This window comes from Varanus komodoensis, unplaced genomic scaffold, assembly GCF_004798865.1.
Source record: "Varanus komodoensis strain SLA01 unplaced genomic scaffold, ASM479886v1 scaffold9, whole genome shotgun sequence".
Lineage (NCBI taxonomy): Eukaryota > Metazoa > Chordata > Lepidosauria > Squamata > Varanidae > Varanus > Varanus komodoensis.
Window position 1 is genome coordinate 11,760,969 of NW_025336598.1, and position 15,639 is coordinate 11,776,607.

Sequence of the window (15,639 nt, forward strand, 5' to 3'; positions counted from 1 at the left end):
TTAATTAATTAGAACAACAACCTGTTTAGGCCAGATTTCAAAGCAATTACAAAGAGTTGTTTGTGCATGCAAACAAGACTATTCATAGAGTACTCACCCCCCTGTGGGAAGAACTGGGAGTAAATTTCTTTGAAGGTTTCTTCATTAACAACCCCACTGGGACATTCCTAGAGGAGACAAAAGAACTCCTATGAATGATGCCTATGCACAATCTGTCCATGAGACTGTAAAATTTGTGGTTTTAAAAAAATTCACACAGGTGTAGTCATTATCCTGTCTTAATTATTCAAGTTGTCTAAAATCAGTTGTTAATGTGGTTTTTAAATTAAGGTAACAAATTTTATTGTGTAGTTATTGTCATTTATTTTTATACTGCATGTTATGAGTGGTTATAAACCATTAAGATAGCTTCAGGTATTGGGTGCTGCATACATAAAATGAATTAAATAAGTAAGTTTGCTCTAAGGCCATTGATGTATGCCATTTGCCAGCTGCAGCCAGTTGCACAAGCAGGCATTCATACTAACATACTGAAAGAAACCAGCCTGCTATGTTCAACTGTGCAAAACTAGTCTAACAAGTTCTGCTTTCTTGGAAATTTGTTACAAGTTCTGAGACACAAGAGGGCAGCAATGGGCTCAAAAAAAAAAAAAAACCTCCTTTTAAAAACAAGACTATAAGAATAGCCAGCATTTCAGCATCATAAGTCTCTGAACTGCACCCTGTATAAGTAACTGTATGGTTACTTATGTACAAGGAGAATAAATGATGACTTCTCAGTTTATTAGCCTCTCAAGTAATACACAGGATTAGAAAAGGGGATGGAATTCCATTGTTCAAATTCTTGTGTATAGAAATGCCACATGGATTTTGTTTAGAAGGTAGATGATCAACAGGTCCAGTGCTAGATTAATGGCATTCCTTATAGGAGCTAAAAAATACCAGTTTTGTTTTCTCAATAACCAAGCAACACAAGCATAGCCCAGAAATGGTGCCCCTTGCAAATTCCAAACATTTGTACCATAGACGTATTCACCTGTTGAAAGAACAACCTGTGGTTAGTCCTGCCAGAATACCAGGCTCACCGTGGGTGGTTTGCCTCCTCTCTGCTTGGTCCTCCCATGGGTATCCTAGAGGACACCAAGGGAGCATCAAGTTGTCCCTACTTACCTGCTAGTGCTGTTTTTGGCTTGGCACAGCTTTTTCAGAGTACAAAAAGCAGCAGTTAAACTGACTTTCATGATTCTTATTTTGGCAGCTCTAGGATGCTACAGCACCACACTGGAGCAGCTTCTAGTGGGTGCCCACTTTTCTAAAGAAAAACCTCCAGCTGGATTTGCAGAAATCCAACATTCTATAGAAGTGTTGTTTGCACGTACTGGGAGACTGGGATGGATATTGTGCAATAGCTCTTGTGCAACTGCCTGCTAACCAGGTCCAGCAGGCACTGAGCCTGGAGGTAAGTTAACTCCACTGCCTTTGAAACCTTTTGACAATTGTCAGAAGGTGATCTGTCAAAGAGTTCCAAAGCAAGTGATTCTTGCTTGCAAAATAAAAATAAAAATGGGAGTGGTGATGAAACATCCCTTTTGCAGCTTGATTCTCAGGGGTTTGGGGGTGGGTGTACATCTGTCCCCGGTGTCCCCTGAGTTTTGCAAGTCTCCTTAAAATGCCAGCATGTTGTGAACATATAAAACTACTAGGGATCTCAGTTACAAATCTTCTTTCCTTCACAAACAGGGAACACTTGCTGGTTTTGAACCCTTTGACTACTCAAATTCCAACAACTGCCATAGAATTCCAAAAGAAAAATAACTAATCCGCAGGTGGGGAGGGGGGTTTCCATAGTGTGGGTACCTAATAATCTTGGGCAACTGCCCTCCTGCATCCAGACTCCAGATGCTACTCTGGAATGTTGGATTTCTGCAAATCTAGCTAGAGAACTTGAAAAAAAATATTAGCACAAATATTTGCCTACAAAGGAAGCAAGAAAATGGGTAGCAACCACAGGCAGAATGGCTAAAGTATTGCTGGGACCACTTGCAGGGATTGCTCACAGCTGCCAAAATGGGGACTGCAAGATGGGCAGTTTAACAACTGCTTTTGCAATCTCTAGGGGAAAAATAGAGAAGGGAAAAAACTTTAGCAAACTAGAAATGGCTTGTAGCTTTGGCAGGGATGGGGCATTTGGGCACTTTTGCATGGCTAGCTAAGGTACCTACATGGCAGCTTCTTAGCAAAAGCAGCAAGTCTTTTGGCCATTCTTGCCAAGCAGCTCATTTGCTGCTGAGGTTGGCCCGTGACAGCTTACATAGTCTGGGCTTGGATGACCCATATTGGGTATAAAAAGCCCTAGGACCTTGGCTTGTCAGGATGAAGCATTACTCACTTAAGTACTCATTTAACCTTGACAAAATCATAGCAGGTTTGAATGATATTTTGACCCACTATATTTTATAAACCACAGTGGTTTGTTATTTTGTACAAAATTTGTCACTGACTGGGTTCAGACAATGTATTAACCCACGCTCTAGGACTGATAATCAGTTGCATGCAGGTTGTTGTACTATTAATGAAAGATGGATTATGGTGTCATCTGCGCCCAGCTGTGCTAACAAGCCATGGCTTGTCAAACATGAACAACCCCTGAAGACAACTCTTGGTTTGTTGTTAGATTTTTTGAAATCATTGTTTATTATCCTTGCTGGGTTCAGACAATAAAGTAACCCACATTTTAACAACCAATAGTACAACGACAGCCCACACTCACCTGTGTTGTCTGATGACAATCATTATTTGTTCCATTCCCATATTCTGTTCTAGTGTAACTAAAGAAAAAGAACCCACAGCAATGGGGCTTGCTTGGCTCTTGTTGGTTAACAGTTTTCTTCCTAAAGGAAAATGGGCTGCAAACTGGAACACAGTTAAGAAAGGGCAAAACCTGCTTCTCATAAAGTCAGCAGGTGGCAAGGTTTACTCCCACTCCAAAAGCATCCATGAATATACCCCTCTACTTTATTCCATATAAGTGAAAGGCTATTTGTTTTGCTTAGGAAAAGTAACGCATGTGGAATATTACCGCAGTGACAAAACTCAGCTACCACCTTTAACATTGGATGACCTAGCCTTCACTAACTAGAACCACTAGGCCTCCTTGTAATATGTAGGTTGTTCAACTGGCATTCTGTCCTTTAGATTTTTTTTTTTACTATTCCTTTTTGTTTATTTCTCCTAGCAAAACAGCAACAGCTGAAACAATGTAAAACTATAGTAAGAGCCCTGCTGAATCAGAACAAAGCCCTGCTTAATCTAATTTTCTGTTCCTACAATGGCTGGAACCCACAAACAGAATGTGAGCACAATATCACTCTCTTCCGCATGTTCCTCTGCAGGTGGTATTAAGATGTATACTGCCTCTGATAATATACAGGTAGTATACAACCCTCAGAAAAATCTAAGTGTTACACTCCAAACTGGTATCCATCACAACTCTGTTGCAGTGAATTCTGTTGTTTAATTGCTCTTTTATGTGCCTTTTCTAAGTCTGCAATATCCTTGTTGAGGTGCATCTGGTGACCACAAATACATAAGTGACCATGCATGATGACAGCCACATAAGAACCTCCAATGGCACCTATAAAGTTCTCCCCTCCCCGCCCCCTTCAAAATGCTGTAAGAAAATTATGAAACACATTAGCGCTGTCTTCTTTCCTTCCCCTTCTAACTTCTACCCTTGTTCTCTTTCCCGTCTTTCCCTTTCCCTTGTTATTTTATCATCCCTCCCAGCTGTTTCTCCCTTCTTTGGCTCACTCACTTTTGCCTAGCCAGGCACCTACAGCAGCCAAACATGTGAACAGATATATCTCTGAGCAAATGATCTTGTGGTGGTGCTAGCAACCATTTTTCAGATTTCCAAATGTGCCCATGGATCCAAAGAGGTTGTGAACCTTTGGTATATAGTATTTCTAGCATGGTCACATGGAAAAATAGGGGTTTTTTTCTTTTTAAGTGAAGGCATATTTACAGCAGCAAACCCTAAGTCTGCATTTTTCATAGCAGCCACTTACTATCAATATATCCATTGAGGTATTCACCATGACCAAGATCCCTTTATGGTCAGTCATCAAGAGCTCAAGCCCCATTAGCACATACATGCTTAGAACTCCCCCATCCCCTGCAGGGGCATTAGATCCTTTTGGAGCTCTTAACTCTTTTTGTTTTAAGCACTGTAAACGATTTGGCCTCAGCAAACATGGTCAACTCAGTGCTCTCCCCAAACTCCAGATCATATATGAACAAATTAAAAAGCATTAATCCTCCAATACAAAACATTGAGGGATCCTATTGTTTACTTTCATCCATTGCACAAATTGTTGATTTCTTTCTAATCTTTGCTTCCTGTTATTTAAACTGTTTTAACATGTCTGCAATTCCAAATATGCGAACTATTGGGAGTAACAGAAAGCACTGGTCAAGTTCATTTCTCTCATTATTTTTGAACTTTGATGCACTTCTTTTTTCAGTAGGAACTATATATCTAGGTAATTCTGATAATAAGCCCACATTGTCAGAAACTTCTCTCTTCTGTGGTCATCAAGTAAAAATAGAAACTCAGGACCTCCAAAAGTTTTGTAGTAACCGGATTAATGAAAAGACCAAAATAAAATAAAGATCAGGCATTTTACCAGGAGCAATGATAGCTGCTTCATTACAACTAGTAATATCATTTCTACTCCTAGTCTCTGTTTTGGGATCATACATTTCTATGACAAGTAGCATTTTATCTTTTAAATACAGAAACATAACAGTAGCAAAAGTTTAAAAACTGAATCTACCTTAAAAGATGGTTTGCTTAGATCTATAATATGGTACCTATTACTTTGCTGTGTTTCAGCTAGTTTGACTACTCAAACACTGTATTTTCCAAGATGATTGGCTCCTATTTCTGTCAGAGATAATACAATATTTAGAAAGTATGAAACTATTTTTTGTATGTTGAACTCTCACTGGTATTAAAGATTTACTGAACTTTGAGGAAGTATTTAAAAGTAGTAAGATCAACCTATTAAACATTTTAGGGAATGCTTTAAGTGATCAATTAAGTATAAATACATTGAAATATTAAATCCCCCCAAAACACCCCTCAAAATGGGTACATATGTGAGACAACTTACAAGTGAATTACATTCTATTCACTGGAAGAAAGGGGAAAAAGTATATTTAATATTTTCTTTTCCAGTAATAATTATAGAATACCAGAATCAACCCAGGTCAAAATATCCTCACCAATTAAAACTGTTCTTGACATTTAAGTAGTTATAGCTATATAGCAGTGAGAGCAATCCCTGAGAAGCACAAGCCTGCAGCCATTTCCTGAGCCTCCCCATTGTCACACCTCCAATACCTTCTATTTCCCCCTTTCTTTGATGATGTTCTACACCAACAGGGGTTTACTACACAATCCACTATTCCAGTGTAAATTCACAACATCAGTGTAACCCGTAGAGTGGTGCCTCATACTTTGAACTTAGTTTCAGGAGGCTGTTTAAACTCTGAATTGTTTGAAGTACAAAGCAAAGTTCCCCCTTAGAAATAATGAAAAGTGAATTAATCTGTTCCCAGACCCTAAACAATGCTCTTTTCAGTATGTGGAGGTTATATATATAACCAAAAAATAAAGCGAGAAAAGGCACTGAAAAGATCGAAAAGGCACTCACTAAAAAGGTACAGAGATTCTTTCCCAGCGAGAGGTGACTTGAGCACACAACAGGTGATGTTTCTGCAGTGACCACATCTTTTTCATTTCACTTGCAGTTCGAACCTAGAAGCATCATTTGAACTGTGAAGTTGATTTTCTCGACTCTAACATTCGAATTCTGGATTGTTCAACTTAGAGTCGTTCGAAGAACAAGGCACCACTGTATTTCCATGCTATGTGGAGGGTTCAAACTATAATATTCCACCCATTATATACAATTCAGAGTCATCTACTGATTAAGTTTTGCAATTAATAAAATGAATATTTCAGCCCTGGGAGTCTGGCCCTGTAGGTAAAATACAGATAGGCTTCAGAAATTGCCCACCATTACTGGGATATTTTAAATGGGAGGAAAATAATTTCAATTGGTCTATAGAAACCTAAGGGATCAGTTATTTCAGGCCTGTTCATTTTCTTCCTTTCATTCATACTCACTTTGGTCATACTGATTTACTTATTCATTCATTCATTTTTAAAATATTTATACCCTGCCCTATACACAAAAATGTCTAAAGATTAACTACCAAATCCCCTTAATTATAATTTTTCATTTGCTGAGGGCAAAATATACAGTGTTGTTAGCAATTAAAATATCATTTTCACAGAAATCATTTCACCAAAGTTTGCACTGGAAAAGGTAAAAATGAAGATTAATTATTTTATTAACTGGAATATGTTGCTGCTTTGCATGAGTGCTGTGAGCCCTCATTCATTATATGCCTGGCACCCCTGAGATCCTCAGTTGGAAGGAATTGTAAATGTTTCAAATTATTAACAGTTATTAGGATACAGTGTTGAATCATTTTCTTAAGAGTTCAGCCTTAAAACCAGAATTAATATAGTTTTGGTGATATTATCCCCAGTATGTGGGAGAATAATAATAGATTTTCTCCGCTTTCCTCTAATTATCTTTGTTTGATTCAATTATATTGCAAAGTATTAAAACAAGAAAAAGAAACTTCAGTTATCTTCTGTTGGGTGGAGTGGGCAGAGAGAGAGAGGAAGAGGGAGAGAGATTGGTTAGAGAGCTATTCATTTAATATCCCTATGGTTCAGTAGAACTGATTCTTGCATTCTTTTCATTGTGAGATTATACCCACAGCCAAATTTAAGCATTAAGAAGTCCTTTCATTGCTGGCAATAAGCCAAACATTTTGTTTAAACACTTCAGGTAATATTTTAGAAGAAATTTGTGAGGAAGTGTATGGTAAAGATTTTTAAGCAATTTTGCTCCTAATCAATTCAATTTATAGAGCAGTATTCAACACTGTTACTCTGTTACTGCAAATGACACTATGCTAGTGGAACCTCGGTTCTGAACTGTGTGCAAGAGAAGTATCTAGCCAAGATTATATTTGTGCAAGCATGGTTGCGCAACTTGCTAAGCATCAGGTTTGTCAACACATTTGTCATTTCTCTATTGATAACTGCGGGAAAAAATCCTTCCACATGTTTGCTCAACCAGTTACACAAGCGTAATAGACAACCACTTGTCGACAGAAAGATTTGGTAGAGTTCCACTAGAGCTATTTGGGTTTGTGGCATTAAACTCTTAGATACTGTCCATAAATTTACAGGTGAAGCTTTTATTTCATATTTATATTCAAGCCTGGAAATGCTTGTGGCTCCATATCTTAAACATGGTGCTTTGGCCTAGAGAGAGCTAGAGGTGCTTTTGATTCTACTTCTATCTTCCAGCACAATAAAGTTAAAAAGTAGACAAAGGCTGCTCTCACATATGCTCAGACACAATGCTGGATGAAATACTACATTCAGTTTAAAACATGCTTGTTTTAAAAAATGGGTTATCGTAACAATACAGATTTAGACATTTTTTAATGCTTAGAAAAATAAAAGGGATCTTGTGATGTGCTGAGAAGCTAAGAGGTAGACAAATCCCTCTGGGAAGAGGAATCCAAGCTGAGACGTCACCATTGAGAACATCTCTGTCATATCCCCCTCCATCTTCCTTCAGAGCATAGAGGCAACCAGAAATGGGCCTCCAAACTTTCAGATACACAAGTACTGGTACCACGAATTGTGCTCAGAAAAGTAGAGCGTCACATGCCAGCGTGCTGTAGCAGTGAAGAGCATGGGCCCGGGACTTGGATGATCTGGCTTCTAGTTCGCACTCATGAAGCTAACTAAGTGACTTTGCGCCAGTCACAGACTCTCAGCCCAATGTACCTCACAAGGTAGTTGCTCTGGTAGTAAGACTGAGAGGAGAAGCAGAACTATGCAAGCTTCTTTGAGTTCCTTGAAAGAAAAAAGGTACAATATAAATATAATAAATAAATAATGCCAGTATAGTATTTCCAAGAGCTACTGTATATTTTGAACTTATTGCAGCTGCTTCGACAGTCTGCAAATAATTACTAGCAGTTATCTAACTTGGAGTTTATCAGAACATAGATAACTATGGTTTAGCTGTCTCTGTCAATGATAACACCCCAGGCTCAGCTAGAGGAAGGCACTCTATGCCATGGAGATTGCATGGACAACCATTAGCAAAGCTAAATTAATGAGCAATGTGTGAATATGATTGTTCAGGAAAAATTCAAATCTCAGACTACCATCCCACCATATACAGATAAGTCATGCACCTAGAGTACCTCCATCATGTATGGGCTGAAGTTTAGTTAATTGGCCATCTAGTTAACTGATATGGACTGGTACTGCCTCACCTGAATCCATTTTGTGAAAACGAGCTGGGTTTTATCAGCATATTAAGAATATCCAACTCCAAAACCTCAGATGACCTCACAGCGCAGTTTTTGGTAGTTGTTAAAAGGCATGAAGGACAAAGTGCCACATCACAAATTCCAAGTAGCTAAACAAGAATCTTCCTGTCCCATTTATGGAAGCAGCTGTCTAGAACTAGTCCAACACAGTGCCCCCAATTCCTATTCCAGAGAGGTAATGACAGACTATCCAGAAACATGTCCAGAAATGTCAATGACAAGTGAAGTTCTGGAAAGGTCCAGGAATATAAACAGGATAACACTTTCCCTATACCCTATCCTTTGGATAGTATTGTTTCATCATGGTCTTACCCATAAGTATTGTACAGGAGGAAGAACAGCAAGGTTATTAAGATTCAACAGCTATTATAGTGTATGTTCCTAGTGTCCAAAAGCCAAAACAGTTTCTTGAAGGCATGACAAGGCCTCATGGCCTTCAGCTTGTATGTAGGAGTACCAGAGGCCCACCTTTACAGCAAGAATGAAACTGTTTATCTTACTGAAACAGGAAAGTGGGGGCATGCAAGCCTAGGTGCCTGCTGCAGTAGCAGAAGAGGTTTATAAAATCCATGACAAGAGACATGGTCTTTCATTCTTGGTCTGCAGAGAGAGGAATTTATCTGTCTCATGCTCAGGGACATTTGAAGCCTTATGGAATATCAGCTGGACTATTCAAGGAACCAAAAGGCTACAGGGAAGGGGTATTTTTGCTTTGTTTTGCTTGTTTATATTCTGCATCCATATTTCATCACGGTATCCACTAAACAATACATAATCTTTGATGAAGGTGGTTTTGCTTCTTCGTATGTAACCCCGAACCTAAAGTAGAGTGTATGGTTAAAACACCGTATTAGTAAGAATGAAACTGACTTACACTGTTGTGCAGTCACACACCTAGCCTACTCTGACTCTACAGTCATGGCATTTGGGATCCTTTTATTTGGAGATGCTGAGGACTAGACCTAGGTCCATCCTCACATCCTGTGCCAGTCAGGTATAGTCACCTGCAAAATAGTACAGTGCTCCTATATTTTTAACAGTTTCATAGAAAATGAAATTTCAGCCACTCAAATGGCTCACCTGAACAGCTCAAATCTGTTTTTCTAGACAACAGGAGCCTTGGTCCCCTAACAGCTGCTTTCTCAGAGTTATTTGAATCATTCATGACTTTCCATCAGCTGAACAAAACTCTCATGGCAACTTACAACAACGAGGCTAGCTGCACCTTCCTCGTAGCCTTAAAAGACAGTGTTATGTGCAGTTATTATCTGTCCCATCCACATATTGTTCCTGCATTGTACATAGATGGACTAAGATGGGCCTCTCTAAAGTGACCAGCAAAGTGACTAAGGTGTAATTTGAGACAGAGATTGCTTCCTATTCGCAGCCATTACATTACACAAACTCCCATCTTGCCCCTTCTATATTCACCAGAGAATAGACATTTCACACAGCTGCAAACAGTTGGAAAATAATGCAGGCAATGTTGGTTATTTGTCTGAATCAGAGGTTTTAGATACACAGTACCTGTTCAGCTACTTGAAAGATGTGTGGTACTGTATTATTGCCAAAGGTACACATATTTTCTTTTTCAGGTTGCCCTCTTGAAACAGATTTTGGAAGTCTTTCTAAAAGACTGCAAAACCTATTTCAGATGGGAGTAGCAGAATGAGGGCATCACCATGCATACAACAGTATTTTAGATGAGAACAGCTACAATTCCATCTGGCTTCCTTTTACTAAGCCAGGCATAGAAGGACTTAAATGGAAGGCATAGCCCTCTCTTCAGACATGGAAGGAAAGTCATCTTTGCCTTCTTCCCTCTTCAGCATCTTTCAAGTGGCTTGGAAATTTTTCTCCATTCACTCCTACCCCACTGCTTTAACCAGCCATGCTTTAGCTAGCCATCTCCCAGTCAGACCAGCAGCACTGCCTGATACCCACATAATTTCCATCACCAGTCTCTTCTGCTCTCATCTCTGACACTCATCTCCATTCCTAGGGCAGTCAGTCATAGTCAAAGAGCCCAATAGTTTTCCAATTGTTCCATCTATGTCTCCACTTGTCTTCTCTGTCTGTCTCTGTCTCTGTCTCTGTCTCTCTCTCTCTAAAGGTTTTGATGACTGTCCCTCTACTGGCATCTTGGGATGATTTACAACAAACATCAAATAAAATAGGAATTAAAATGGCACAGCATGAAGTAATACAAAACTTTTCATGTGAACAGTTTCCCTGCCCGTTGTTGCCTGCCCACCTGCACCCCTAGCCCTGCTTTGCATAGCTTCTCCCTCCCTTCTCCCAGCAAAACAAAGCTGTGGCAAACACATTAGTATTGATACACTCAGGAAAATGGTATCACGGTATCTACAAAGAATCCCCGTTCTCCAACTGGTGGAGGGACTGCAGTGGGCAGAGGAATAGATTATCACTAGGAAAACAGCACTTTGCAGCACCTATAAGGCACTTGTTTATTTATATCCCACCCTCCTTCCCTTCTCCCTTAAACTAAAGCCAGTGTGGTACTCTGATTACAGTGACATTTGGCATTCTACTAAGCATTTGGCATAGGGGAGCGCACAGGGTGGGAGTTTTGAAGAACGTGATTATGTACAAAGGGAGGGCACATGGGTTCCTCTATCTATCTATTAAAACTTTTGGATCCTGTCCCCCACAGAACGTCTTGAGATGGTCCTGAGCATGCAGGAAGGGAGGTGTGATGCTGGAGGGGAGGGGAATGTTGGATGGAAATGCTGCTCTGTGCAGGTCTGCAAAAAGCCTGCTTAGAAACTGTCTCAAATGCCACCAATAATTTCAGGAGAAATGTACTTTTTAGTCTGCAATCACTTATGTGTCCTTATATATGTCCCTCCAGTTGATAAGGACGGAGGCAAGCTTGTCATAGAAGGGAAAGGTATGTGACTAAACCCCAAGTTTGGTTGTTAAAGGTCACCACTTCCTTAAATTTCTCCTCCAGGATATCTTTTCCTTGCACTGAATGAGGGTGTGCTTGAAAGCTCCAAAGCAGCAACTGCTCAGAAAGCCAGGGGAAGAGCTTGTCATATCTGGTGCTGTGGTGAATTTCCTGTGTTTCAGGGCTGCTTCACAGATTGATTAAAATGCCCATTTATGCCTTGTCCAGTGCAGTGTACTGGTTACGAATGTGGGACTGGGCTCAGGAAATCTGGTTTCTACTCCCCACTCAGCCATGAAGCTAACTGCGTGACTTAGGGTCAAGCACTCTCAGCCCAAACTACCTTGCAGGGTTGTTGTTATGAGGATGCAATTGAGAGGAGGACAATTATGTAAACTGCCTTGGGTTCTTTGAAAGGAAAAAAGGTGGGATGTAAATATAATAAATAAAATAATCTGACTGTACTATCATGTGCTTTGTATAGTGTGAATATATTCATATCAATATTGGTTTGACGTCAAGCACCGTAAGAACGTGCTTACAAGTGTTGGGAAAGCTTGCTTCAGGAGGAGGAGGGAGCCAATAACCAGGGCAAGCCAGTCAAGTGAGAAAAAGAACAAACCACGGTGCTGAGGAAAAGCCATGCATAACCTAGCAAGTTGTGTGGCAAGTGCAATGAAACCTCCAGCTTCTTACGGTTTCGTAGGCAAGCTGTTTCCCAAGGACCGGCTAGCAACAGATGGCACTGTGCCTCCTGAAGTCCACCCGCCGACCCAAACCCTGCCTAGCAACTGAATGTGATGTGGCAGCCTGTGCCCATTGTCATTCCTCTTCAGGTACATATTTTGCCACCTGTGCTCCTTCCCTGCCTCCCTTCTTGATTAAGTGCTTTCCTGTCACTGCTTTTCTCCAGCTGTGTGTTATCTTGAAGGAGCCTTGAAGGGACTTGTTTCCACACTAAATGTAACTCCAAATGAGTCTCGCCTCTGCCCACCTTGCTGTACCACTCCCCACACAGTCCGGATGCTTAAGCAGTAGAGCAGTTCCTCCCTACCTGCTCCTGTCACGGTTCCCGTAGCTCAACTGACAGGCAACTCACATCCCACCCCAGGTACCCTTTTGCAGATACTGTGCATATTGTTTGTTCCTTCCTCTTCAGAGGCTGCCAATTGCTCACTCACTCCACCTGGCTGTGTGTGTGTGGGGGGGACGGGGGGGATGTTTTCAGTAATGCTGCTTCCCCTGGCTGGGCAATGCCAGTCACATCAGAGAACCAAAGGCTTGCTCAGTCATTTAATCTTTCAACTTTGCCATGCTATAAGCAGCACTTCTCTGGTTCCTTTCTTGCTTTAAATATGCTTCATGACAGGTGTTCACCTGTTCACCCGCCACATTTTATTTTAAGTGCAATGGGGGTTCTGGGCATCGCGGGAAAAAGATCTTAATCTCATCATGAAGGTCAGTCAATCCGTACAGCCAACAACCGGGTTGCCCTTCAGCTCTGGAAAGGGAAGCTGCATTTAGTGGGACTACCATTAGGCACAGTGGAGCAAGCAGCAGTTGCAAGTGTCAGGCAGCAGAGGCAGGCAGGCTGCAGCAGTAGCCTCTCTGCTGCTCTCCTGCTATTCCCCTGCTTGGGAGGACAAAGCTGTGTGTGTCACACAACCTGGCCTGGCCCACAACAACAAGCAGTCCCAGCTCTCCTAAACACACCTCTTTCCTCAGACCTTGTGGAGGTCTCTCCTCAGACTATCCCATCCCCGAGTCAATTGTCAGTTTGGCTGCTATCTGCACTTGGCCTGAAGAGCGAGTAACATCCTGCCCTTGGCCTCAGGCACAGAAACGTCTTGGGACCCACACTCACTTAAATTACTTCAGAAACCTAAATGTATTAAGCAACTAAGTATCTGTAAATAACTTGGCAAACCATCTGACTTACACAAGAATCCCAAACACATTGTGCTTTGTTGGGTGAATTCAGAGTTCTTGTACTTTCAGTGCGAGCTCATCACTCCAGCAGGAGATCCGATTATGCTGTTCTTAACAGCAGCAAGGGAGTTAGGAGCTGTAATTAAGCTTAATGTAGCAGAACCAAAGGTTCAGAGAGGCTGCACAGAATCTGCTGCTACAAACACTTTCCTAGTCACACAGGGCATGTGGGGTTAGGTAGGAGCAGGAGGGGGTGACTGTACTTGCAGGCACTGTTGCTTCTGGAACATTTTCTTCCTTTTCAGCCACCAAACCAAAATGGTTTCCTTGTACTCATTTCTTCAATAATTTACTTGTAGTTTATCTAAAGACATTCACATCTTTTAGCTTTTAAAATGAGTGATCAGATTACTGAACAAAGAGACACCAGTTGAGGTGCCGGTTATTAGAAACACCACAGCAAGCAGACCCTTGGTCTGATCCAGCAGGGCTTTTCTTCTGCCCTTAGGTGTTCTTAACATGGCTGGCTGGGAAACGCTGGGAACTGTAGGACTTAGTCCAAAGAGCAATCAGTGGATTCATGGCAGATGACTCAGAAATCCATGCAAAGTAAATTACCAGGAAGTATAGAAAGTCACACTACATAGCTTCAGTGAAAGAATGATTGAAAATGAAAAATCTATGGAGAACTCAAGAAAGTGATTGTTTTGAGTCCACCTTTACTCAAATAGAGATTGGGGGGTTGTCATATTTATTTATTAAGTCTGCTCAGGGTCTCACAGATGGAGGATGCTAAATAAACATAAGCTTTTAACTAAAATGCTCTCCTCTGTTTCCTGTTGCTTCTGTTGGTGGCAGTGAGATTACCAAGCTTTTATCAGTTGTGATGCAACTAAGACTGTGATGAAAAAAAATGATCTAAGCCTGCTAATTTGTTTGTGGCAAGCAAGCTGAGCTTGCAGTTCATTTGAATTCCACTAACAAAGTAAAATGGAATGTCATGTTACCAGACACAAATGACCACAAGAACCAGTAGACTATAGCTGTGCAGACTCACACTCTTGAACATTCTGCCATTCATCTGCTAAATATTGTGGTTTGCCCACTTCCTAGCAATTTGGTAGGATTATTGATTTATCTGCCATGCATCCACTGATCACTCTTCAGACTGAGAGTTATGCAATAAAATATTTTTTTCCAATTTATCATTTATCAAAGTGTTAACCACATAGTAAGTTGGTCATCTGCAGCCTCCTGCCAAGTGGTGGGGAAAATGTACTACTCCATGGTTTCTGATCATGTGAGGCAAAATAATCTTCAGTGCTTAGCAATTATGTGCACATTGTGGTGAAGTGCAATTGGCTATCTGTACATGGCTATCTGTACTCTAGTCTAGCTGATGTTAGTCAAGACCACGTCTAAACCACACAGAGAGCATATGGGCTATTATGGGGCAGTATAGAAGTACAATAAACAAATAAATCAAACTAATGGAACCAATTATGTGTAACTGATTACACATAATTTATACCTAACCAGGAGAGGATCAATTTACTTAGGAATGGTGTCTTTTATGCTACTATGATTACCCATGATCAATGGTTGCAAATATCTCTGGAAGGAACACAGACTTGTACAATATCTGACCTAATAAATATTCATAAATAACATTAGACTTCTATCATTTCTTAGTTTGAGGCAAGGGATTGCTGTTGCTTTCATTCTGTATTTTTTTTATTTATTAGTGCATATTTAAGTGTTTCACAAGCTGCCTTAATTGACTATTTTGAAGGGTAAAAGCAGAATAAGGTATTTTCAATAAAATAACAAATAAAAATATAGTCAAGGCATTGCTGAAGGAAGGAGGTGAGCATCAGTTGTTGTTAATCAAGACAATTAGGATGTTAATCAAGACAAGTTGGATGCTGCAGCTGTGTAACTATCTCAGGGCTCAGTTCACTGTCTTGGATGATAAGAGAGTGGAGAGGTAAGACAGAGGAGGTTCAACTTTCCTCATCTATATGCTCTTTTGATGACCAACAATCCAGAAGCTTTGGCTATTGAGTGGTATAGAAATAAAATTAATCATGATCAAAACCCAAGCATATCCTACCTATTCCCACTACTTGTTTTATACAGGGAAAACATGAGCTTGTCCATACCATGCCTAATTTTTCAAATACTTAACATCTCCCTGCAGTATGATGTCTAAGAACAGCTTCCATTTTGGCCAGGACTTCTAAACTGCTGCTGTGATTACATGTATATACAATGTGTTCTGCTCCGGGCAAACAGTTTAC

General features: G+C 40.5%; 1 protein-coding gene across 5 annotated transcripts in view; it reads right to left on the minus strand.

The window, feature by feature from the left end:
• Positions 1 to 15,639, minus strand: part of KCNIP4 (potassium voltage-gated channel interacting protein 4) — a 284,447-nt gene that overhangs the window by 22,142 nt on the left and 246,666 nt on the right. For all 5 annotated transcript variants that reach the window (XM_044418030.1, XM_044418029.1, XM_044418028.1 and 2 more), the window contains exon 3: positions 98 to 167. In XM_044418030.1, coding sequence (XP_044273965.1) covers positions 98 to 167 — 70 coding nt within the window. The remainder of the gene's footprint in view (positions 1 to 97; positions 168 to 15,639) is intronic.